This window comes from Tachypleus tridentatus, chromosome 11 (genome assembly GCF_004210375.1).
Source record: "Tachypleus tridentatus isolate NWPU-2018 chromosome 11, ASM421037v1, whole genome shotgun sequence".
NCBI classification, from domain to species: domain Eukaryota; kingdom Metazoa; phylum Arthropoda; class Merostomata; order Xiphosura; family Limulidae; genus Tachypleus; species Tachypleus tridentatus.
The window spans coordinates 31,031,184-31,057,910 of NC_134835.1; the positions used below are offsets into that span (position 1 = coordinate 31,031,184).

General features: G+C 32.5%; 1 protein-coding gene across 2 annotated transcripts in view; it reads right to left on the reverse strand.

Moving 5' to 3' along the window:
* Nucleotides 1–1,353: 1,353 nt before the first annotated feature.
* The window catches only part of LOC143231865 (myc box-dependent-interacting protein 1-like), a 54,264-nt gene continuing 28,890 nt past the window's right edge, over nucleotides 1,354–26,727 (reverse strand). Inside the window, exons 2-12 of one of the 2 annotated variants that reach the window (XM_076466608.1) lie at nucleotides 25,894–25,965; nucleotides 23,297–23,391; nucleotides 21,448–21,543; nucleotides 20,604–20,714; nucleotides 11,288–11,373; nucleotides 9,945–10,121; nucleotides 8,173–8,279; nucleotides 7,548–7,681; nucleotides 7,072–7,173; nucleotides 5,792–5,893; nucleotides 1,354–5,654 (exon numbers count right to left, since the gene is read on the reverse strand). In XM_076466608.1, coding sequence (XP_076322723.1) covers nucleotides 5,574–5,654; nucleotides 5,792–5,893; nucleotides 7,072–7,173; nucleotides 7,548–7,681; nucleotides 8,173–8,279; nucleotides 9,945–10,121; nucleotides 11,288–11,373; nucleotides 20,604–20,714; nucleotides 21,448–21,543; nucleotides 23,297–23,365 — 1,065 coding nt within the window. In that variant the 5' untranslated portion in view covers nucleotides 23,366–23,391; nucleotides 25,894–25,965 and the 3' untranslated portion in view covers nucleotides 1,354–5,573. The remainder of the gene's footprint in view (nucleotides 5,655–5,791; nucleotides 5,894–7,071; nucleotides 7,174–7,547; nucleotides 7,682–8,172; nucleotides 8,280–9,944; nucleotides 10,122–11,287; nucleotides 11,374–20,603; nucleotides 20,715–21,447; nucleotides 21,544–23,296; nucleotides 23,392–25,893; nucleotides 25,966–26,727) is intronic. The other variant, XM_076466607.1, reaches the window with a different exon arrangement.

Below are 26,727 nucleotides of genomic sequence, written 5' to 3' on the forward strand. Positions count from 1 at the left end.
TACACTAATAAGTTGGTGTACAAGAAAGTCTATGCAAAAGTTAGGTATTCATGAAAATTATGTTTATAGTATAAATGAATGTATAACCAAATGTGCTTTATCTAGTACTTAAGCTAGTCTCTTTAATGCAGTTATCTTCTTCAATCATCTGAGTTCTTTTATAGTTGTATCCTTGTTATCTTAACCAGCTGTCTGTAATATGGAACGGATAGACTAGAGAGAAGGTTGCTAATTAATAGCGCCCTACCTAGCACTCGTTGGCTGCTCTAATCTGATGCTTTTGACTGTTATTCTTATAACACATCAACTCTTTAATTCACAAACCAGAAGACCATGCCATATCTGTTTCATTCTCCAGGTGCTTGGTATGTACACAATGGTGGAACAAATATGTTGTGGAAACAAGTTGTGTTTGTTATAACTTCTACTGCTTGTCTAGATAGAGATCCTTTCTGATTATGCTGCATACATACTGTTGCCTGTTTCCCTGATGCATGGAGACAGTTTTGTTCACTAACCTTTGTATTTGCTGATCTTCACCTGAGACAAGAAGTCACACTTTGCTTACCAAACTGGGATACAGCTGGTTGAAGGTCTATTTCTTCATGGTCCTTGTTCACTCAGTGAATCTATATTCCTGTGTTTTTCAGTGCCGTTAAGTACAAGGGATGTTCCCATATGGAAGTTTTCAATTTTCTTACCTGAACATATCTTTATGATCTAAATGTATGAATATATTGCATTGGAAAGGATGTTGAATTTACTTTCTGAAAGCAATGTTTTTTATGGTATCCCACTATTACTAAACAAGGTTAAAATGTAGTACTAATAATCTCTGTTACTCCATGAGTTTATATTGACCATGGTTGTAATATTTGCTGACTAGCATATTGAAAATCATTTTAATATGTAATAATCAACCCTCTATGTTAATATATGATTAACAAATTAATTTAAAAGTTCGTTTATTTTTAAAAATTTCCTGCTTAACTTATCCTTCACTTTTTGCAAGACCTCTCTGAAAATAAGCACCTAGGAAATCTTAACTTTTATGTCAATAGATAATTACAATACACTCTAAAAAGGACTGTTTCACACCTTTTTTAAAAAATGTAGTACATGCTCTTGTAAACCATGAGGTTAAAATCATTAAACATTTATTTCAATCATTAGAAGGTTTAATTAGTGATCCTATTATGATTTATTTCACAGACTTTCTAATTCCCAAAGCATTAAGACTTATTCTGGTGAAGCTTTTGAATCAGGAATAATTGTAAGTGTATTAACAAAGACAGCATTAGCAAAACAAAATGTGCCCAATGTCTAATGATTTACAATACAGGAAATCACAAATTTATTAATAAATTCTTTAATGTATGTAAGAAAAACAAAAATTGTAACAAGGCAGAGCAGAATTTGTATTAAATTCATAAAAACAAAGCCACATTCAATTTTTGTTTGTTGTTTAGTAACCATTTTCAATTCCTCTTTTATTTGTAAGACAATCACTAGAAGACTTTCTCTCAGATTTGTTAATTGTCCCACTAACTTAACTATACAGCTTTTAGAAGTTTTTAAATAAACTACCACTGATTCAACCTTCTAGGAAATCAGTCCAACTGATGAAATGTTAAAAACACCCCATATCTGAAGAATGTTAAAGGTTGTATAACATATACACAAAGTTTAGTATTCTATATCTTGTAATGATCAACAGCTACAGTGATTTAACACCCACACAACAAATTCATCAACTTTCCAAAACTAAATATTTCGGTAATTCTTCAGTTAACCTTTAAAAAAAAAAATTATAAAATGATAAACCTTTGTTTCTTAAACACATAAACCATTCTACAGATATAAGTAACAATGACCGATGCAAAGTACTGAAACATAAAAGAAGTGATTAATTGAAATGTTTTTTTTTGCTAATTTCACATCTCTCCACACAAATACAATTTTACACAGTTTCTGTTATACCAGTATCGTTTATAATTTATTTTCACCAGTTCATTAGAAGTTCTATTTAGCAGGTTTAGTAATAGTAGGAAATACTGCTTTCTGAAGTGAAATCTCTGTGGTTGTTATCACGTCATGTGACCATTAGAAAACATCAACAGATAATATGTACAGAAGGTTCTGCTAATACTCCACAACAATTACAGACATGTCAAAAAAAAACATGCTTGAAATATGCACAGTAGAAACTTCACATACCTTTACCAAATGAGGTAATATAAATGTAATATTATAAGTTTAAATAAAACACATTTCAAGAACATCGTTAATCTGACATATGGAATAACAAGTCTTGGTTTTCAAATCCCCAAAGTTACAATAATTGCAACTTTCCTTACAATAAAAGGAGAGTACAAGTATTAGCAGTCACATCTTTACGTCTTTCTATTTACCAACATTACTGAAGAAAATGAAAGTTCTTGTTACTTAAGCTCAGAATCTAAGAGTCAGTATGATATCAATCAATATACGTATATACTTCAATATATTTTACTTCTAGGAAGCTACCCTTTGCATGAAGCTTTTTTGGTAACAACAAAGAGCTAGGGCATAAAAAATAAACATCTGAATTAAAAAAAAATATTATATATATATATATATATATTTATATTAGCAATGGTATTACTAAACAGATATATTAGATTTTACCCCAAGTTATTTATATTTATACAGGTTTCAAATAAATATAATGGAAGACAATCAAATCTTCTATGAATAACTACACTTGTTATAATGGAAAAAAATACAATAAATGTTACATTCTATCCCTATATGCACAAAAAAGTTAATTTCATCCACCATACATGACGAGATAAACTGGACGGAATTATTAACGATAAATCTTCCACCAGACTTTGTAATTCTAGTTTTATATTTATTTTGTAAACTTCTTTAAGTACTTACACAACAATGTGTGACTGTCCTAAAATAATGTTATTACTTCCATATAGACGGGAAAAAATATACTCACCATCATCCAAGAAGTGCTGGACAATTCTGTGATGGCTTGTGGACCACTTATAACAATGAAAATATTTAAAAGATTTCCTGGTAGAAGTACATACGGGTTTTAAGCTAATTTCCAAGGTATATGATCGTGATCTGATACAATGACTCTTTGTTTTAATCAAACAGATCTAGAAGATTTAATTCCATTTGTTCTTAACCTCTTTAGGTGTGATTTGTTCCACACCAGATTTGCTGTACCCATAGATATGCAAATACGTAACAGATTCCGAGATTCTCGTTCGTTAATATTTAAAAAAAATGTTCTTGTACTTCAAAAGTAGTTTCCGTGTGGTTACCCTGTTCATAACAGAATATCCTGTCAATATTGCAAATGGAGATGCACAACATTCGAACCTTTACATGGGGGAGATGCAAGATCATAAATTAGTTTAGAACACAAATTTTCTTGTTGCAACTCTCCATGTAGCTGGACTCATTTCAATGACAAGTATAATCTGATGATCACGTTAAAACTTTGTTGAATACAGGATCCAAACCACTGGTCAGCGATGTCAAAAAGAATATTCAACTTATTTTTTATTTCAATGCAAGTTCTTATTTCGAACCCTGTTATTCCTTTACAAAATTATATTATTTTTCTCAAAGTCTTGCAAGTTACTTCTGTTTGTTTTGAATTTCACACCAAGCTACGTGAGGGCTATCTGCACTAGCCGCCCCTAATTTAGTAGTGTAAGACTAGAGGGAAGGCAGCCATTCATCACTACCCACTGCTAACTCTTGGGCTACTCTTTTATAAATGAATAGTGGGATTTCTCATTACTTCCTCTGAAAGAGTGAGCACGTTTGCTGTGACAGGGGATCGAACCCATGACATTCATATTACAAGTTGAGCACCCTAACCACCTGGCCATGCCGAGTCTATGTTACTTCTGATGGAGAAAGAAACTTCAAAACGTGTAGTGTGTGTTCTAAGTAGATACTGTCAACAGCTTTGTTAAATATCTTATAACTGCATAAAGTGAAATATGCTGTTTTATTTATTTTTTTAAATTTAGATAAAACGCCAAACATTCATACCTAGCCACTAAACTGTTTGTTTAGGATGACAAAGAGCATATTTTTTTAAGGAGTGATTTTTTTTCTAACTTGTGTTATTTATTCACCTCAACAAATTTTCCTCTAATAACAGATACCATTAAAAAAACTAGGTTATGGTTACACAAATTGATTCAATTAACAGAAACCATAACAAGTAGATATATTTCTTAATATTATACCTTTAAAAATGTGGTTATTCACATATAATAGACTTAAGTCTTTGAAAGCATTTTTCCAAACACCACACTTTCAGTTATTTGGATAGAAGGCTGTCCTACACATTTAACAAGTCATTATTAAACAACAAGAGTAAAGATATAGATAAGTTTGTAAACTCAGCTTCATATCTGCCACTTTTTCCTTAAATATACGAATATGGTTCTTCATGAAAATCAAACACATCTTACTAGAACGATGCGTACAATTTAAAACATATTATATCCAACACAATTTGTTTAACGTGGAACAATCCATATTCATCAAACTCTACCAAACAGATAATGCATACATACTATAACTTGTTAGTGGTTATCACACTTATTATATTTTTAAATAAAAATTGGCCAAAGAAACAATGAAAAAGAATTACTTTTTTTTTTTGTCTCTAATGGATATCCAAGGGTGCAAGAAGCAACTTTACTTTGTTGGGGTAAGGAACCATAATAAAAGGAAAACTTATCTTTTGACACAAACAAACAAAGTAAGCAAACTTTTTAACTTTTTGCTTCATATTTGTAGGGGGGGAGAGGAAAGGCAGGGCTACCACAACATAAAATTTGGTAGTCCTGCTTTAATATTTCTAAAATAAATATATTACCAATTGTGATTCAAGTGTCCAGCATAAAAATAAACTATGGCAACATACAAAATTACAAATATCTAGCAGCAAGTTGCTACTGGCCAATGAAAATACACCAAGATAAGGAAATGGTTTTAAGTTCACAGTTGTGTGTGCAATATTTGGTCTACAATGCACAACACACGGATTAGTAAGAACCAGTAGCAACACCACTACTTGACTTAAAATTAATCTCGCATTGGCAATACTTGACCATCAGATAATACTGATGAGCCATAACAGTGTTATGAAAAATATATATCCTAAACAATCTTCAGATTTAAACTTTACTGGACAGATTGATGGTGGGGGACGTGTATCACTAGTTCCAGCACCCTTATACATATCTCTACATAAACATTAAACTATTAAGGGCCATTTAATGCTTAGGCATATTGTCAATAGAAGCAGTTTCATGAAAAAAAAATAAATCTACTATACAACACGCACCATCCTTTATAGAATATTAAAATAAAAAACCTCAAAGGCTTACGGTAAACAAATGGCAAATAGTTTCACATATAAAATAAGTCAAAAACCATGTAAGGAGCATGCCTTTGACTGTGATGGATTGGGTGGCCAGCCTTCTATATGACAGGATATAACAGCAATGGAAAGAAAAAACTTCATCTGTTTGCATCAGAAACTTTCATATGGGTCTTGTGAAGTTAGCAGGAAAGATTCCTTTCTCCATTGTAGACTCTCTGATTCCCATAAGCCAGCCTTCTTCCTGTTATATTAAAATAACATGTATTGTTGTCAGTTACTAATCATTTTACTGGTGTAAATAAATACTCATCTCTGAATTAAAAATATTAAAATCAACCAAACAGTTACAACTCGACTTAGGTCACAAAGTTAACTCACTTGCTCTTCTGGGTCATCGTAAGCAACAACGCTGATAAGTTCGTTAGCTTCAAATGATAGTTCATCAACATCTTCAGCAGTATATTTATAAGTACTTTGCACCTGAAATATACAGATGAGAAAACTAATGCACATTTACACACAGATGTGTGTTTTTTTCCTATAAATTTTCAAATATTCACATAATAAAGTTTGAAGGTTAAACCATTATTATGGTGAGAAAACAGTCACTATTTTATGAAAATTTATGCCTTCTTAGCTGGCAATAAAAGATCTCTATGCACGTGGTTTAGGCACAGATATTTCTTAGTCAATAAGACCAAAGATTCCACTTGAAAGAAGTGATCTAAAAAACACACTTTACAACAGTAAAATATCTTGTGGCATTGTGTCTAAATACAGCTATCAAATATTTATTGAACATATAGTCAGTATCATGGGTGAACAGAACAGATGGTTGACCAAGGTCCTCAGAATTACATTATGGTAACACAGAACTGAAAGTTTACCTTTTCTACTTTTCGTTAAATTCATATTTTAATTATTTGAAATTAAAACTAGATAAACCTTACAACACACAAAATACGCCCCTGTCATCATCAGAGATATTAAGATTGTAAATCTTTGCAGTCTGTGAATCTACTTATTACTGAGTGTGCTGCTTTATTTTGATGGAGGTATAATCATTCATTAAAATCTATCACCACTTTTCAGTTTTTAGTATCTTGACTGTGATTTATCTAAATGTTCATCATTTATTTATATGTTAAGGTCAATTTCTAATCATTCCCTTTATGTTGCTTAAGTCATCCTCTAAATCCTAACTAACGGTAGAATATTATTAAATCAGGCTAAAATTATTAAGAACAAAACTATAGAATGGACTGAGTTTTCCTTGATGATAAGAAACCCACTTGAAATGAAAATCTATCTCAGAACAACATTTCGACCTTCCTAGGTCATCTTCAGGTCAAGAAATGTTGTTCTCTCCTTATCAATAAAAGTGTTTATACCCATACCAGTTGTTCTGAGATAGATTTCTATCTGTGTTTTGCCCACCCTAGGTATTGAAACAGTTTGTGTTATAAGCCTTCAGTCTTGTTGATGTGCTATTGGGGAGTTAAACAATTAAAATATTATTATAAACAAAGTTCTAATTCATGAACCACGTCACAAGTAATTTACAGATTTAAATAAATTACGTAACTCAAAATACCAGTTTCAGAATTGTTCCTTATTCTATCTACGGAGCGATACAAAAAACAAAACAAAAAACCAACTCTGTAATAAACCCCTGGTGGGAGATTGGTTGTACTTGCTCCATGTGGAATTTCCACATCATTATAGTTTGAAGTCTTCAGTTTCTCATCCTCAATGTGGTTCTACCAATAAGAAATTCAAGAAAAGCACTTTAAGAAACAATTCTGAATACAAACATAAAAATATAAAAGCCAAACCATTTAATTATGCAATAGTTTATGTAATGGTCAAATAAGGTATCAATTCTCTAATTAGCTACTTACAAAATACTTGTTCAGAAGTTCCTAGTAGGTTAAACTACTACTCGATGAGAAATATCTTACAATATACCTCACTGTGTTTTTGTTTTTCTTGTGGGGGGGAGTGGTCTTTAACACTAGAGAAAACCTTTTCTGAATCTTCCTTCCACTCACATTTAGAAATTCTGCAAACTTTGAAATCTAAAAGATACTTAACTACTATTGTGATTTTAACAATATAAAATGTATCTAGAAACCTCTGTTTGAGTATCTTCTGCTTTAAGTTCTTTCTCAGTATCTGATGGTATCTGGTTTACCGGTTTTTTACTCGAGTCTACTGAAGGAGAGGTTAGATGATATCCTACTTCTTCATTCACGGAACCATTTAATTCTGAAGGAATGAAATGTGATAATCACCATCTTTTACAACCAAAACAGTACCAGTTTATTACTTAACGTCTTTGGAAAATAAAATAATAAAAAATTAAAAGAAGAACAATTTTATCTCAATAATAATAATAATTAATTATGAAACAGATTTGTATCAAGGCATTTAAAAAAAAAACAGTTTTGAGAAATTTTGGCATAACTAATTGGAAAATACAATATTTCAGGTAATCTGTAAGGTAGCTATAAATACAAGAAGAATTGTCACAATACAGTACGTTCTCCTATCTCTTATAACAGTGACTTTTCAGAATCATATACTAGAAGAAAAAATTCTGAAAACATGCATTCACACAGACAAACATTGGGTAAAACTGAACAAGAAGGGGTAAAAATAAAAGAAACACCAGAAAAGATAGAAAAATTAAATTGACTGACCTGTAACAGAGATCACAAAGGACTATATTCCTGAAGCAAACCCTAAATCAATCTTACCAGACTTAGTTGAAGTAACTGGCTCTTCAGTTCCTCCATTGGTGACAGCATGGTTATTTCTTTCGCTCGTGCTTGTTTCGTGATTGCTGTGCTCAAAGCTAGTCGAGCTTCCAGAAAAAAAATGTCATTCTCAATATACATACTTACAGTTTTCAAATGCAGCACCAGGCATATTACCTGGTTTGAAAGCCAACTTAAAGAATTTTAAGCAACTGATGACTGAAAGTTTTAGTTGTATATGAAACTTTTTAAGTTAATGCTCTCTAAGTGCTCAAACTCTTGTGTGTGATAAGCCCCTATAAGAAATATTTTACTAGCTTTATAAAAAGGAATTCATTTTAATGAACAAGCTAATAGTTTCTAAAATACGACATTGCTACTGCAGAGAAATCACCTTATAAAATATTTTAATAGATTATACATTTTTTTAAAATAGTAACATTTAAAAATGCTCATATTAAAATTGATTTACATTATTTAAGATATATATAAAGAATTATCATGAAACATGTTCATGAAACATAAGAACTGGTTAAAGAAATGTATTACCATACCCTTTGAGCTCTTCACATTTGATTCTTTCTCACACACACACAAAAAGTATTGAATTTAATGGCAATCACAGATATAGATTTTGAAACCACAAAAAACCATTCAAGCCTTTTTAATATACTAGGCCACCACCACTGACTGCAGTAAAACTACATAAACATTTTAACTCTGCTACAACAACTACAATGATTATTTAATAAATCTTTAACCTGAATTATAAACATTATCTTCTTTCCTTCTACTTTCCTTACTGTACAAACATTTACACCATGTTTGTAATAAAATTCAAGCACTGATTAAGTTTATTAGTTTAATCATTTATTAAGTCAAGGAAAACTGAGTTCAAGTTTCAATGACTTTCAGTAACATTAAAGACCTAACCACCATCTTGATGACAAGAAACCCACTTGAAATAAAAATGTATCTCAGAACGGCTGGTATGGGTATTAACACTTTTATTGATAAGCAGAGAAGAACGTTCCGACCTTCCTAGGTCATCTCCAGGTTAAGAAAGAGTTTGCAATGCCCTCTACAATCCCATACCTAGTGCATGTGTCTGGCAACAGTCACTTTCAAACTCTCTCTCTCTCTTAACCTGAAGATGACCTAGGAAGGTCAAAACATTGTTCTCTCCTTATCAATAAAAGTGTTAATATCAATATATCAATATTACATTTCAATGAACCAGTAAAATGTACAGTCTTTCCTATTTATTATTTCCATAAATACAGTGTTGAATAAATACACTTTGTTGAAGAGATACATTTTACTTTATGTTATTATACAGACATGGCTGTTCACCAAGACAAAGACTGTTTTTTCCAAACAACAACAATCTAATGGTATAATGTGGGGAACATACATTACAAAAATAAACACATTTTTCATTCAAAGGGCAAAAGGTGTACTGGAAACAAGCAAATTAAAGAATTTTAATGTGAATGAATACCTATGCAACTAATTACAGCATAAAGACAAATAACTTTCCAAAACGTCTGAATGCAGTAGTAGACAGAACTTTCATTTTAGAAGTACTCATGGCACATAAATTAACAAAGTTTGTTATTATTAAATTAGAGCCAGAAAATTATCTTCGTCAATTTATTAACCAACCCTGATCAATTAGAGTAACGATGATGTTGTTTATAATAATTGCACTTGAATATAAATAAATATCAACCAAGTTTACGGAACAATCACAAGATATTTTATTTACTGACTCTGAAACAGAAGCTTTCAGCTTAGACTGACGGGACGAATAGCCACCCTTCTGGTTTTCTTCTGCAAGTTCTCCCATTAACTTACTTAAGTTGACGAACACTTTGGCATTTTCAGTATGAAAAGCCGCTTCCGTAGAAAAGTAAGTCTGTAGATTTGACACCAAAAACGGGATGCGACTGCAACAGTTTCAGGGATAAAACACTTAATTCACATCCTATAAATTAGTGTATGAGAATGTAATTATAATAATAATAGAACAATTTGAGCCACTCTCAAGTTAAATGGTTGTTGTCCAATTGACAATCTACTCTTTAAAAGATATTCTTACATCTTTCTTAAAGCAAAAAAGCATTAATAGCAATCCATTCTACTTGCAAATTTTTCTTGCATTCATTATAAAAAAACTTCTTTTTTTGTCTAACAAGCATTCCATTACTGAAATATTGGAAAACATTCAAAATCTTCACCTGTTTCCTCATCTATGGTAAACAAATGTGATAGGTACAGAGAATTGTCTTGAGTATCAATGCTTGAGGTAATAAATATGTGAGAAGTTCTTAATTATGTCAAAATTTTAATTTTTACTAATGTATCTTTTGTCAAAATATAGTGAAAACAATATATACACTTGTATATACACTCTTTTAAACCACAGGAATCAAACCCCAGATTTTAGCACTTTGAGTCTAAACTTACTGCTGATCTACTAGGGATTCTTAACGTAGGATTTTTGGTGTGAAGTTAAACAGTGGGCTATCTGTGCTTCGTCCACTATTGGGAATTCAACCTAAGATTTTATCATTACAAGTCCATCATCTTACCACTTACCCACCAGGGTACCTTAACATTATGTGAAAATAAATATTTTCAAGACTGCAAAGTTGTAAGTCTGATATTTGTATGCTGAACTTTTGATTTTGTCAGTAAATTCAGTCTCGATGTACATACTGTGATGAAACACATGTGGGTATTTCATTTTAAAAGTGAAATCACAATTTTAAAAGCAATACAGTACAGTATTGTAGGAGTTCTCCTGGAACTAAAATATACATTCTAGTAAATGAGTATTAGAAAGTATATACAAAAAAACCTTGAAGCACTTAATATCAAATGTCATTGTAGTAGAGCAGGTTCATAAATTCAGAAAGGAAATCCAAGTACCACACATAAAGTACATCATCCATTAAACAGACGTCTCTTATTTTACCTTGAAATTCAGCCTTCACTGTCAATGAATTAGCTTTTATTGAAAGTTAATGAAACTGGTAAACTATAAATAGAAAACAACTTATCATTTGTGAGCTAAATAAGTACAATTTATAGAAATGAGAACATAACTCACCTGTCATACAAGGCTGGAAGCTCTTCCTGAAGTTCCTTGTTGAGAGATTCATACAACGATTTTGATTCGTCTAACTGTTCTTTTGCCTGAAATTTTTTTTTTTCATATTTAAGAAAACCTGCAGAATATTTAAGTCTTCTATACATGCATATATTATTACGACAAAATCCATTCTACGAAAGTGACTCTGACAAAGCTGAATGTGCTAAGCTTTAAGTCAATGTGACTAACACAATATTAGAGTAAGCACTCGTAACTTACCTCACAGTAGTTTGGTGCTGATTTTTTTAACCTGTTGACTGCCAAGTATTTCAGCTGCTACGGCAGCTCCTATGCCGGTTTTTTTTTTCAGCAAAATTGAGTAATTTTTAAAACAAAGGAAATAAGCAACATATACTATTTTTTCTCTAAGCCAAACTTATAGTAGTACATAAAATGAAGAAATATGTATAAAGCATGAAACATTAACTCGTCTATGGCATTGTGTTACCGATCGGCTTGGACGAGTTATCTCATCTACGGCACTGAACAAGAGAAAAAGTAATGAAATATACCACAAGAACTAGTAACAATGTTTAAACAGATATGTTCAATGCTCTTATTTATGTATTAACACAAACAGAAATTAAATTAATTATTTCAGAAGAAGAATGTTTTACGATGACAAACATTTTCAAACAATCTGTCTTAACTTGTTTTGATAACTGCAGAGGTAATTACCACACTGTACTTTCTTCTCTGCATAGCTTCTGATTTAGGTCAGGTAAATTTTAAAGCATTAGCTATTAAAAAAAATGTTGTTAAAACAGGCTATTGTGAAAGCTTTGTAAAAATATCAATGACATCTCGATACAAAGAAAACCATATTCCCAATTGAGTAACATTTCATTAGAATTTCAAGGTTCAAATTTCATTCATATTTAACACAGTTATAGCATTAATGTGCTCTTACCTTTCTGTTATAAGACTGCCAAATAATTCTAAGGTTAAAACTTGTTTTGTTCAAAAACTGTATTTTTCTACCTTTGCTAAGAATCTTTAAAAAAAATAAAAAAGGTCCAGCTTCTACAACATTGTAAATGATATGCAGTTAGAGGGTACAGTCACTATCAAACTTTCATTTATTTCATCTCTTACTGATCATGTGCAAACACATAGAAGCTGACTGTTTAAAATAAAGTTTGCCTGATGTTTGACTTTTATAACACACGCTGAAAGATTTGTTAATGGCTTTATGAATCAACTTGAGGGTGTGAATTCTGTTCCAAGCATATTATGAAAGTCAACATTTGTTTTCCATTGCAAATATATTTCCAATTGGACTTTGACTCCTCACACAAAGCTATCTTGATGTTTGTCCACCCTCTAAGAATTGGTAAAAAACATTTTGGAGATTAGTGCATTAGTGTGTATATTTCATCAATTTCATGCCATTTATGAATGCGTTCTAGTTATAAGACTACTCTCCTCCAGTTATAAGACTACTCTCCTCCAGTATTATGAACACGTGTTATGAACACTGGAAGAGTAGTTATAACACTAGTTATAAGACTACTCTCCTCCAGTATTACTGTGTTATGAACACTCACTAGTTATAAGACTACTCTCCTCCAGTATTATTGTGTTATGAACACATACTAGTTATAAGACTACTCTCCTCCAGTATTATTGTGTTATGAACACTTACTAGTTATAAGACTACTCTCCTCCAGTATTATTGTGTTATGAACACGTACTAGTTATAAAACTACTCTCCTCCAGTATTATTGTGTTATGAATACGTACTAGTTATAAGACTACTCTCTTCCAGTATTATTGTGTTATGAACACGCATGTACTAGTTATAAGACTACTCTCCTCCAGTATTATTGTGTTATGAACACGTACTAGTTATAAGACTACTCTCTTCCAGTATTATTGTGTTATGAACACGTACTAGTTATAAGACTACTCTCCTCCAGTATTATTGTGTTATGAATACGTACTAGTTATAAGACTACTCTCCTCCAGTATTATTGTGTTATGAACACGTACTAGTTATAAAACTACTCTCCTCCAGTATTATTGTGTTATGAACACGTACTAGTCATAAGACTACTCTCCTCCAGTATTATTGTGTTATGAATACGTACTAGTTATAAGACTACTCTCCTCCAGTATTATTGTGTTATGAACACGTACTAGTTATAAGACTACTCTCCTCCAGTATTATTGTGTTATGAACACATACTAGTTATAAGACTACTCTCCTCCAGTATTATTGTGTTATGAACACGTACTAGTTATAAGACTACTCTCCTCCAGTATTATTGTGTTATGAACACGCACTAGTTATAAGACTACTCTCCTCCAGTATTATTGTGTTATGAACACTCACTAGTTATAAGACTACTCTCCTCCAGTATTATAAGATAAGACTACTCTCCTCCAGTATTACTGTGTTATGAACACTCACTAGTTATAAGACTACTCTCCTCCAGTATTATTGTGTTATGAACACGCACTAGTTATAAGACTACTCTCCTCCAGTATTATTGTGTTATGAACACGTACTAGTTATAAGACTACTCTCCTCCAGTATTATTGTGTGTTATGAATACTCTCTCCAGTATTATTACTAGTTATAAGACTACTCTCCTCCAGTATTATTGTGTTATGAACACGCACTAGTTATAAGACTACTCTCCTCCAGTATTATTGTGTTATGAACACGCATTACTAGTTATAAGACTACTCTCTTCCAGTATTATTGTGTTATGAACACGCATTACTAGTTATAAGACTACTCTCTTCCAGTATTATTGTGTTATGAACACGCACTATTATAAGACTAGTTATAAGACTACTCTCCTCCAGTATTATTGTGTTATGAACACGCACTACTAGTTATAAGACTACTCTCTTCCAGTATTATTGTGTTATGAACACGCACTACTAGTTATAAGACTACTCTCCTCCAGTATTATTGTGTTATGAACACGTTACTAGTTATAAGACTACTCTCTTCCAGTATTATTGTGTTATGAACACGCACTAGTTATAAGACTACTCTCCTCCAGTATTATTGTGTTATGAATACGTATTATTGTGTTACTAGTTATAAGACTACTCTCCTCCAGTATTATTGTGTTATGAATACTAGTTATAAGACTACTCTCCTCCAGTATTATTAGTTATAAGACTACTCTCCTCCAGTATTATTGTGTTATGAACACGTACTAGTTATAAGACTACTCTCCTCCAGTATTATTGTGTTATGAACACGCATGTACTAGTTATAAGACTACTCTCTTCCAGTATTATTGTGTTATGAACACGTACTAGTTATAAGACTACTCTCTTCCAGTATTATTGTGTTATGAACACGTACTAGTTATAAGACTACTCTCCTCCAGTATTATTGTGTTATGAACACGTACTAGTTATAAGACTACTCTCCTCCAGTATTATTGTGTTATGAACACGTACTAGTTATAAGACTACTCTCCTCCAGTATTATTGTGTTATGAACACGTACTAGTTATAAGACTACTCTCCTCCAGTATTATTGTGTTATGAACACATACTAGTTATAAGACTACTCTCCTCCAGTATTATTGTGTTATGAATACGTACTAGTTATAAGACTACTCTCTTCCAGTATTATTGTGTTATGAACACGTACTAGTTATAAGACTACTCTCTTCCAGTATTATTGTGTTATGAACACGCATTACTAGTTATAAGACTACTCTCCTCCAGTATTATTGTGTTATGAATGCATTACTAGTTATAAGACTACTCTCTTCCAGTATTATTGTGTTATGAACACGTACTAGTTATAAGACTACTCTCCTCCAGTATTATTGTGTTATGAATACGTACTAGTTATAAGACTACTCTCTTCCAGTATTATTGTGTTATGAACACGCATTACTAGTTATAAGACTACTCTCCTCCAGTATTATTGTGTTATGAATGCATACTACTCCAGTTATAAGACTACTCTCCTCCAGTATTATTGTGTTATGAACACGCATTACTAGTTATAAGACTACTCTCCTCCAGTATTATTGTGTTATGAACACGCATTACTAGTTATAAGACTACTCTCCTCCAGTATTATTGTGTTATGAATACATTACTAGTTATAAGACTACTCTCTTCCAGTATTATTGTGTTATGAACACGTACTAGTTATAAGACTACTCTCCTCCAGTATTATTGTGTTATGAATACGTACTAGTTATAAGACTACTCTCTTCCAGTATTATTGTGTTATGAACACGCATTACTAGTTATAAGACTACTCTCCTCCAGTATTATTGTGTTATGAATGCATTACTAGTTATAAGACTACTCTCCTCCAGTATTATTGTGTTATGAATGCGCACTAGTTATAAGACTACTCTCCTCCAGTATTATTGTGTTATGAATACGCATTAGTTATAAGACTAGTTATAAGACTACTCTCTTCCAGTATTATTGTGTTATGAACACGCATTACTAGTTATAAGACTACTCTCCTCCAGTATTATTGTGTTATGAATACGTACTAGTTATAAGACTACTCTCCTCCAGTATTATTGTGTTATGAATAAGTATTATTGCATTACTAGTTATAAGACTACTCTCCTCCAGTATTATTGTGTTATGAACACGTACTAGTTATAAGACTACTCTCTTCCAGTATTATTGTGTTATGAACACGTACTAGTTATAAGACTACTCTCCTCCAGTATTATTGTGTTATGAATACGTACTAGTTATAAGACTACTCTCCTCCAGTATTATTGTGTTATGAACACGTATTAGTTATAAGACTACTCTCCTCCAGTATTATTGTGTTATGAATACGTGTTATTAGTTATAAGACTACTCTCTTCCAGTATTATTGTGTTATGAACACGTACTAGTTATAAGACTACTCTCCTCCAGTATTATTGTGTTATGAATACGTACTAGTTATAAGACTACTCTCCTCCAGTATTATTGTGTTATGAACACGTACTAGTTATAAGACTACTCTCCTCCAGTATTATTGTGTTATGAATACGTACTAGTTATAAGACTACTCTCCTCCAGTATTATTGTGTTATGAATACGTACTAGTTATAAGACTACTCTCTTCCAGTATTATTGTGTTATGAACACGTACTAGTTATAAGACTACTCTCTTCCAGTATTATTGTGTTATGAAGACGTACTAGTTATAAGACTACTCTCCTCCAGTATTATTGTGTTATGAACACGTACTAGTTATAAGACTACTCTCCTCCAGTATTATTGTGTTATGAACACGTACTAGTTATAAGACTACTCTCCTCCAGTATTATTGTGTTATGAATACGTACTAGTTATAAGACTACTCTCTTCCAGTATTATTGTGTTATGAACACGTACTAGTTATAAGACTACTCTCCTCCAGTATTATTGTGTTATGAATACGTACTAGTTATAAGACTACTCTCCTCCAGTATTATTGTGTTATGAACACGTACTAGTTATAAGACTACTCTCCTCCAGTATTATTGTGTTATGAACACGCACTAGTTATAAGACTACTCTCCTCCAGTATTATTGTGTTATGAACACGTACTAGTTATAAGACTACTCTCCTCCAGTATTATTGTGTTATGAACACGTACTAGTAATAAGACTACTCTCCTCCAGTATTATTGCGTTATGAACACGTATTAGTTATAAGACTACTCTCCTCCAGTATTATTGTGTTATGAACACGTACTAGTTATAAGACTACTCTCCTCCAGTATTATTGCATCACCTACATTAGTGCAGTTAGTTCTCTCTGCTATTCCCACTCAATCCAAACTGAAAACAGGAGCAATGGGGTGGAAGGTGTGTCAGTAGAGCTAAGAACCTACTGGAGATAAACTTTCACACATGAAAAAATATTAACTTTTAATACAAAACTCTCTCTCTCACACAAAGCTAAAATCCTACACTGCAAAAGTGAAGGGGCTGTTGTGGGTGCACAAAAGGAGCAGAAAAGGAAGTTAATTGCACGAGCAAAATGTTGTTTGATAGGTGCAAGCTGTAGTGACATAGAAATGGAAAAAGCTTTGTACATTCACAGCCTCAACCAGACAGACAAGGTTCCATAGCTTGTCCTCAGCATTAGGAGGTTGAGGAAGAAAAAAAAAAAATTGTAATAATATTGAGGTTAAGGCATGTGGACTATGTTATATATATAACTAATAACTCCATGGTCCATATTATACATACCCAACAATGAAACAGTGTATCATACGTCAAGCAGCTAAAATTACAAAGAGGAAATGAGTTTTCTGTCATACCCAAACAAACTCCCAAAACTACTGCAGAAACAAGAAGTATAACAAACTGAATCTGACATTATGAGGTCATGTTGTTGCTTCAACTGAACTGTAAGAACAAAGTAAATCTGTAACTGTATCCAGAATTACAAGGAGGGCATGGAACAATCACCCAACTGTAGGAACAGAGCAGAAATGCCCTGTTGCCAGTATTAAAATGTAGACAAAGTCTTCTAAACTCATCTGTGGAAGCAATGAAAAAACTTTCTGAAATTGGAATTAATGAGAAAAGAGGTGTATACTCGACCATGCAACACCAGTACAGAGTAGGATCCTTTTATCAGCAGTTAGATCTAAGGTTTCTGAAATAAAAACACAGATAAAGTGTGGTGAGATAGAGCCAAGTCATGCAGATAATGAAAGACAAAGATACTGAGAGTAGTCCACATTATGGCCTGAACAATCTCTTACAAAAGAAACTGAAGTTGTGTAACCAAGGACATAATGATGTGATGAACCTGATGAGAAGAAAAGTTGTGAAGATGGCAACTTTCCATGGATAAGCCCAAATACATCAGCCTAATGAGTTCATCAACTTAACAACTAAGCATAACAGGGGACAGATCATGGAAATGGAAGGGTTCCAGGGAGTAAATGGTTAGGAAGGTGAGTCCCAAAAGAAGCAACATATGTTACATATCACCTTAAGTTGCAAATTGTACAAAGAAGCCATTCAAGATTGGAATGAGAGTAAAGGCGGAAAACGAGTGGTAAAACCAAACAAACTAAACTGGCAATGAAGGCCTTAGGGATGAAGGACTAGTTGGGACTGACAATGATATAGGAGGAATGACAAAGGATGTGGGTTACATTAATGGTATAAATATGCAATTGACGATGACCACAAGCAAGCAAGGAAAAGGAAACAGGTTTTGAGGGAAATAAGTTAGATGGAATGTGAAGACAATGGTTTAAATGGAGAATGAAAAAGGCCATAAAAGACCACACTGAAATCTCACTAGGCAATTCAACGAACAGAAAAAAAGAGGGAAAAAACAAAACCAGATAAAACCTAGACAAATAGAAGGAAGTCAACAGGGCTAAACATGAATGAAGTGGACAAAGTTTTATCCAACAACCAGGTGAAGAATAGAAAGAGAGATGAGGAGTGGGAAGGATAGAAATTACAAAGAAGAGTCCAAAGTTGGAAAGTACACTATCATCCATGATAAATGGACCTGGAAGAGGGTCTAATGGATTAGAAAAGGATAAACACAAAGTCAGTCCCTGGGTTGAGACAATGGACCTGACAAAAGCCATGTGTGAAGACAGAGTAGTGACATCTATGGAATGAGAGACCACTCCATGAGGAGGATCTTGTTTGGAGCAAATAAACAATCAACCACCATATTTAGAGAGCCAGAAAAAAGGCACCACCCATATGAGTAGGAAGTAGGACAAAGCTTGATGAATGACTAAAGGCTTAAAAAAGGTAATATGGAAAGAAGACTTCTTAATTAACCATAGACTAGAAATCTCCTGGGAGTCAAATTATGAGCCCCTACCTTCTAAAGATAAGTATGGGAACAAATGAAAATCCAGACAATGCAGAGTAAACAACACTCCAGATCATGATCTGGACTTTGTCCAATCAGAAAGTCAGGGATCTGAGGAGAAGTTCCACTGATCAAGAAGTGTTAAACAAAGGGAATTCATATCAGTCCAACTCTTGAGAATGAGAGCTTCCAAGGCAGCCCACACCTCCAAAGAGATAGTACATCTTAAGCTATAAGAAATATATGAACTGGTCACTCCAAACCAAAAGTCACAGAGAAGAAGGCTGGGACCAACCGAAGTTGGAAAGAAAAAAAAAGCCCAACAGATGGGGTAATGAGAGGTGTAAGAATAGATTTCCCCACTGTCAACAGAAATTCCACCCATTCTAAATCCTGTAGGAGCAGAGGAATGTGGTCTCTGGACTGTAGATGAGAGGAAGCAAGCAGAAGCTAGTCATCAATAGAAGAAAAAATGTAAAGACACATGGGATCTATTCAGTGATTGTATTCTTTTTCAAACACTCTTCCACATTGAAAAGAAGAAATTACCAACCAAAAATATGAATTGAGCTTCCTGTGAATTGGGCTTGGCTTTATTTGCAGGGGAGGTACACACCTTAACATAATTGTAAACTCTGCAGTCAATAGATTGATCACAAATTCCTATTATTATCTCGTTCAATTTGGTAACAGGAAATAAATGCAAGAAAAAATTGTTGAAACAAGTGATTGCAAACACAGTAAAATAAAACTGTTGAAAAAATTGATATGAAAAGTAAACATGCTTATAAACGGTAGTTACATGTGAAAAGACACGTCTAAACAATGCTGTGCCAATCAAGAAAGTGGAAACTGAATAGGAAACTCACCAGTACAGGTAACACAATATTATTGGTGGAGAGTAGTCACATGATATGTTTAAGTTCAGAAATTATGTAAAATTGATGGGGTATATAAACTGGTTTGTTGGTTGTAAAAAATGTTTTAGCAATCCTTAGAGGGCAGATGAACATTAAGATAGCTTTGTGTGAGAGAAGGTAAGATCATATTAAAGTTATTTGGTTGGAGTTCAAAATCTGATCATTAAGAAAAGTTAAAGCATATGCCTTACGTGCAGTTTTTCTCTTTAACTTAATGGCAAAAACTGTCACCATTCCCCAGGTAACAGTAAACAACATAATCAAGAATGATCTTTGTCTGGAAAAGAGACACAAGTCATGAGTTGCTTCTGTATGGTGAGATTATTATAAAAATGCACTGGGAAAACACTGTGTCCTCAAACATTAGACAGTTTACGGAAAACATCCAAAGAGAAACTGCATTGGATGCGAGAGCTTTACAAAAGAGCCTTTACAATGGCACCTATGTCAAGATACATGGTTATCATGCAGAGCATGATTGGATGTGGAATGTAATGATGTGGTGACATTTTAAGATACTGTATGCAACATTTTAGAATAAATAAAACCTTAATTTAAGTCTCACCTTTGTAATTTTGACTTCATCTCTCTTCTTGTTAGCGTTTAAAAGAGTTTCTAAATTATGCCTAGCACTATCGTAATCAACCATTTTTCGTCCTCTCTTTGCAATTTTTGCCTGTACAAAGCAGAAAAAATAACATTTATTTTATGGAAGTTTAACAGAAAATATCTCTGACAAAATATTTTTTGATAATTCATTCCTGGAGTCTGGCATGATTAACTTGACTTTTAACAACTGATTTCATCCATTTCCATTGTAAGTCAGGCAACATGATTCAAACAATTATCATAACCCTGCGAGTTTAACTTTAAAGTATGAAAAATTCTATAAATTGCAACAAAGTTTCCATTTGATACTGTGTAATTACTTTTTATGATGGGCCAATAGAGGCACTAATCTCTACCAATATTGAATAAATTCAATACAATACATTACACTGGAGATATTTTGCTGCAGTCACAGTCTGAACAAATGAGCACTTTTGATTATAAAAACATGAATAAACAGTAAGCATTAGAAAACAAAATGAACTCAATATTTACTTTGAAAGTCAGTGCGTAGTAATGTACTTCAAGACACAATTGTTTTTACAGATCTTGAGAGGAATGAACATATAACATACTGAATGATATTTTAAAATAAATAGTTATAAAATAACCTGTATACAGTAGTCACTAATTAAAGTTCAACACCAGAACTTCAAAGAATTTATAGCAGCTTACTACTACTGTTCTCCTCATAAGGCATAGAGAAAAAAAACCCAACTTTTTAATGCTAAGTATGGTATGGAGAAAAATGTATTTACAGTGACATTAAACTTCATTATTACACTTTTGTGTTAGCTTACCCGAACATCTGGAAACTGGTTCATGTACGCTGCAAGTGGTAGTGTCACCTGATCATTCAATTTATGGCAAAAATCTTCCATCAAACTTTCTAATTTCTAAAATAAATAAAGCTCCATAAACAAAATATTTTTTTTTCAAAAGTATATTTCTTTAAAGTTAAACACAAAGCAATGCATTAGACTGTTCTTGCCCTTCCTACCACAGATATTGAAACCCATTTCCTGGCACTGTAAATCCACAGGTGCCAATGAAGTGCTTTAAAAGTTTGAAAACCTCGAGATGCACAGCAAGTTACAACTCAAATGACCTCTGAACCTGACTGCTCTCACTACATCAATCACAGTACAACTTAAGTCACTTAAAAGATACAAGTGTTGGTTCTATTAGCATGTTATGATATTTAACAGTTAATAAGCAAAATCTTTACATGTTTTTAACATACATATTTAACACAGCTCTGCAATATCTTATTTGAATAATGCTTACTGAATATACACAAGGAGTGAAAATTTTTTCTAAAAAAAATGATTAATTATTAATATAATGTATAATGCATGAGCTGAACAGAAGTATTGTTTTATTGACATAATTCATTTGCTCAGTTAATTTTTAGTTTCAACATCATGAGCACTAGTTTAAATTTTTTATTTCCTATCAGGAGGGGCTAGGGTTAGAAATCAAAAACTTTGTTTGTTGTTTTCGTAAAATGCCTTACTGTGTTTGAGAATTACAAAACAAAACAACACTTTACCTGTTTAACTTAATAAGAGTTGCTAAAAGGCTAGACATTCCTAATTTTGAAATAACAGACTAGAAAGAAGGCAGCTTGTCAACATTACCCCTACCACATGGGCTACTCTTGACCAATGAATAGTGGAATTGGTTATCTCATTATAGCATCCTCAAGAATTAAAGAGAGTGTATATATATTTGTTAACAGAACCCAATCTCACAACTGACAGATTGCAAGTTGAGCAATCTAAATACACGGTGGTACTCCTGACCAATGAATAGTGGAATTGACTATCTCATTATAGCATCCTCAAGAATTAAAAAGTGACCATGTTTGTTGAAAGAACCCAATCTCATGACTAGTGGCTTGCAATTGAGCAATCTAACCACATGGCCATGCCAGGCCCCAAACAAGGAAAGAAAAGAACATATGATTTAAAATACCATTACTACTTCACAGATTTATAAACCTGTTAACCAGAAACTTAACGTTTTTAATTTAGAGCACTTTTAATTAAAATGTAATATAAACTTATTAATTAAATTAAAATAGAGTTTAATAGCATTCACTTTCTGTTCAGGAAAGGAACAACACAGAGAATTTTCTTCCCCAGTTAAACTATTTTATTTTTTAGAGAAGATAAAATTCAATAACTTATTTCTTGAATTATACAACAGGATTCAATAACTGTCTAACTTATTTTCTGAACGTCATTATTAACTTACACAGTTTAAAAGTACTGGTCCTTTTTAATAAAATGTTAAATGTGAGTTTTCTTATAATACAAATTCACAGTTTCCAAAGTGAATGTTTGAAGAAAATAAATAATCACAAAACACATGAGCACCGTCATGCCAGTTTAAGTACAAAATCTAAAGTGTGGCATATTTTAAGCTGGTCCTTAGTGGCAGATATTTCTAATTGTTATTGAATACTGATTTTCCAATGATGGCTAACCTAATGCACTATATCTAAATTAAAAGTTCAAACCCCTCATTCCTCATAAGTTCAAAACAGCAGAACATGTGAATTACTAAGAAAAAAACAAAATCAACAATTTCTGTTCAATTCACACTTACAAACTCAGAGATAGAGTAAAAAAGAAAATTCATTACCTGAGCCTGTACTGGCACTTGTTCATGTCCTATCCATTCCTGTTCATACATTTCACTCAGTGTGTCCATCAGATTTTTACTTGATATTTGTGTTGCTGATCAACAGGTTATATGTATATCACATAAAAACATACAGGCCAAGCAGAAAACCAATATATTAATGACATTAATTTTACAATTCACACATTTAAAATACCAAACTATAACATATATGTTCAATCTAATGGTTCTCTTTAGAGTGGAGGATACATTTTCCACTAGTTCATAGTTACATTAATTGAAGTAATATGTCATTATCAAAACATTTGCAAAGCTATCTATTTTAACCCAGGCAGAGGTCAAAGTGCTCTGTCATAAACTTTTATAGAGTGCCATTCAACATGGTATTTAATGTCAGTTGTCAACTATCAATTTTACTCTAAATTGCCGATTTAGTGACAGTTAGTGATGGAGAAAACTGTATACATAATATGCAGGAATACCAAAGAAAAACAACAAATATGCATTTCAGAGGTTCTAGAAGTTGTATAAATTCAACGTGCAAGCAAGTGCATTTTTATTCTTCACAGGAACTTAAATTTGCACTACAACTGATCAGAGTTCAACTGGGACTGACATCAACTCTCAGACACAACTGAAAGTACATTTGTAACACATTTGTTTGTGCTTTTAGACAACAGATTTGTACATTTTACTGAAAGTTTCTAACATTTCATGTAGACACAAGTAGTAAATACAAAATTACAGCCAACATTTCTTCTGTAATATAGGGTCAGTCCAATAGAGTGATCCTGCACACATTCTGTTAATGCTAAACAGAAGCCTAGTTTAAGTCTGTGAATGAAGCAAAGTAAGATTTTGATGTGCTTATAATGCCCAATTAAATATGTACGTTTAAGCACATGGTTCATGATATTCTAGGACACTGAGACAAACTTGACAACTATGCTAGTAATCAGTTTATAAACATCAGTAGTTAAGGCAGGATTTAAGAATTACAAAAGTTACGGTTAATATACGTACAGTTCAATAAAATGGAGCGCATTTAAGTTTATAATTCTCTACACTACACGTGTGCACACAGGCGTGCGCACACACAACTGTAGTGTGACTTTAAACTACGTATGGGTGTGTATAATAAAAAATCTCTAGACACTACATCCAAAACCAATATTAGCAACAACCTTTACCTAACTGAGTTGACCAATGATAAAGTCAGCTCAGTTGAAGTGTGATATTTACAACCAATCCCTTAGACTTTTCAAGCCAACTATCATGTAAAAAGAACCAACCGTAAATTATTTCACAGTCTCAAAATTACCTGTGAATTCTATTAATCATTTATTAAAATCAAGGTACTTTTTCTTTACACATAAACTACTTAGTCTGACATTAGTAAGAAACTCTAGATATTCTCTGCTACAGCAGTTATAGTTTCAAACTAGTTTTAACTTAAAGAACAATTCTGAATTCATTCATAGGCTGTTTTACCTGTGAATTCTGGGAACAACTGTGAAAATGAAAGAACTTTACTTTTACATGTATACCTATCAAGTATGACTAAAAATGGTTCGATATTCTTAACTGCAACAGCTAGAACTTTCAAATCAACTTTAAATTAAAGAATATCAATCGTGACCTCTATCACGGCTTCTACTTTTACCTGTGAATCATTGTGAAAAACAGTGACATACCACGCAGTTGTACGTACCCAGTCGACATGAATAAAAACTTTTAATATCCTTCATTGCTAAAGATACAATTTTCACACCAACTTTAATATAATGAAATTAAACTGTGAATTGTTTCATTTTTTGTTAACATGAGAATATTTCCCAATCTAAACAATGAGTTTAAAACTGCCATTATAAACTAAAGGCACTTTGAATAGCAAGTATTTAACAAAATAACAAACAAATCAGTGAGAACAGACACACAATGGGCAGATAAACCTAATTTTAGTCATCTCAGTCAGAGATTCCACAGCATGTCACTTAGTAATATTATATGTTAAAAGACTAGAAATTTGTAATCAATAAATGAGATCAAAGGTCCCTGAGGCCTAATGATAAAGAAGAATCATCATTCATGTCTTAATAAAGCACATTTAACACAAAAGGGAACAGAAAGTCAATGTATAAATTTATATTTCATGGGTATCTTTCACTTACTGTTGTATTCAGTTTGTTAAAACATTTTCCCACTTGTAATTATCTCATAATTTAGTTTTCACATTAAACAATCTTAGCACTAAATATAAAATACGTGTAGGCAGGTATGTATGGTGCATTTATTAATTCATGAAGAGAAAAACTATATTAATGTGCACACGTGTATACATGTGTATAGAAAGACAAAAGTTTAAAGTAAGGTGTTGTTTACCTTTTATTACTTACCCATATCGTAGTTTTCTCCTTGCTTTTAACAAAGTAAATACAGTATCACATCTATACCAAATGCATTAAGACAGGCTTATAAAGACAATGTTTCGAATGTTTACTGTGGGATATAAATGTTCTGCCCATCCAACAAAAGCACTTTACAATTCAACAGAAAGGTAAACTGATGATAAATGATTACAGGAACTTTCAACTTACCGTGTTATACTGATATATAGCTGCATGACTATGGAAGCTTTTAAGTCACTGTTCACGATGATGTGCATAGTTCTTAATGTAAAGACAAAATTTAAACTTGTTAGGAAAAACAAATAAATTACTCACCAAGTTTATCAAAAGAGTTGAAGTATCAGATATAAGCAATAGTCTGAAAAAGAGTGAGGGTTTTATGATAAAGCTTTTCAAAATAATTGTAGGTAGGTCGCTTACAGCCAAAATTAAGTGTGTTTGTAATGAAGGCATGGAACAGCTTTCTACAGAACACAATCAATTTTCAGATGACAACAACCCATAATGTTGCAGCAGGGCACTCAGTATTCTGTTGTATAGTTACCGTACAATATTCCCAGAATGGAGAGAGCTTCTACTGGGAAATCTTTCAAGATATGCTTCTGATAAATTGAAAAGACAAACACAAATCACAAACTGTAACAAAAAGAAAAACCTACCACGTAGAGGTTTGGTGTGTAATAGTGAATATTTATATTCCATTGCCCAAGAATAAATTTCACTCACTATTTGTCACCAGAAAGACCCAACATCATAAAATAATTGTTATGGAGAATACATAATTCAACATTATGAAATGTTCACAAAATTTCTACAAAGCAGGAAAAGAAAAAATGATGTGTCCCAAGAATGGATGAAAAAAGAGACACCCGATTGGCTACTGCTTCACTGTGGACACTTTTACAGCATCTAACTGCAACATGATGAATAAATACACTACGATTGACAACAGCAAAAAAGAAATGCAATTACAAATAAATAACTTTCTTACAAATTCACTGATGTTGTTAAATGAATTTTTAT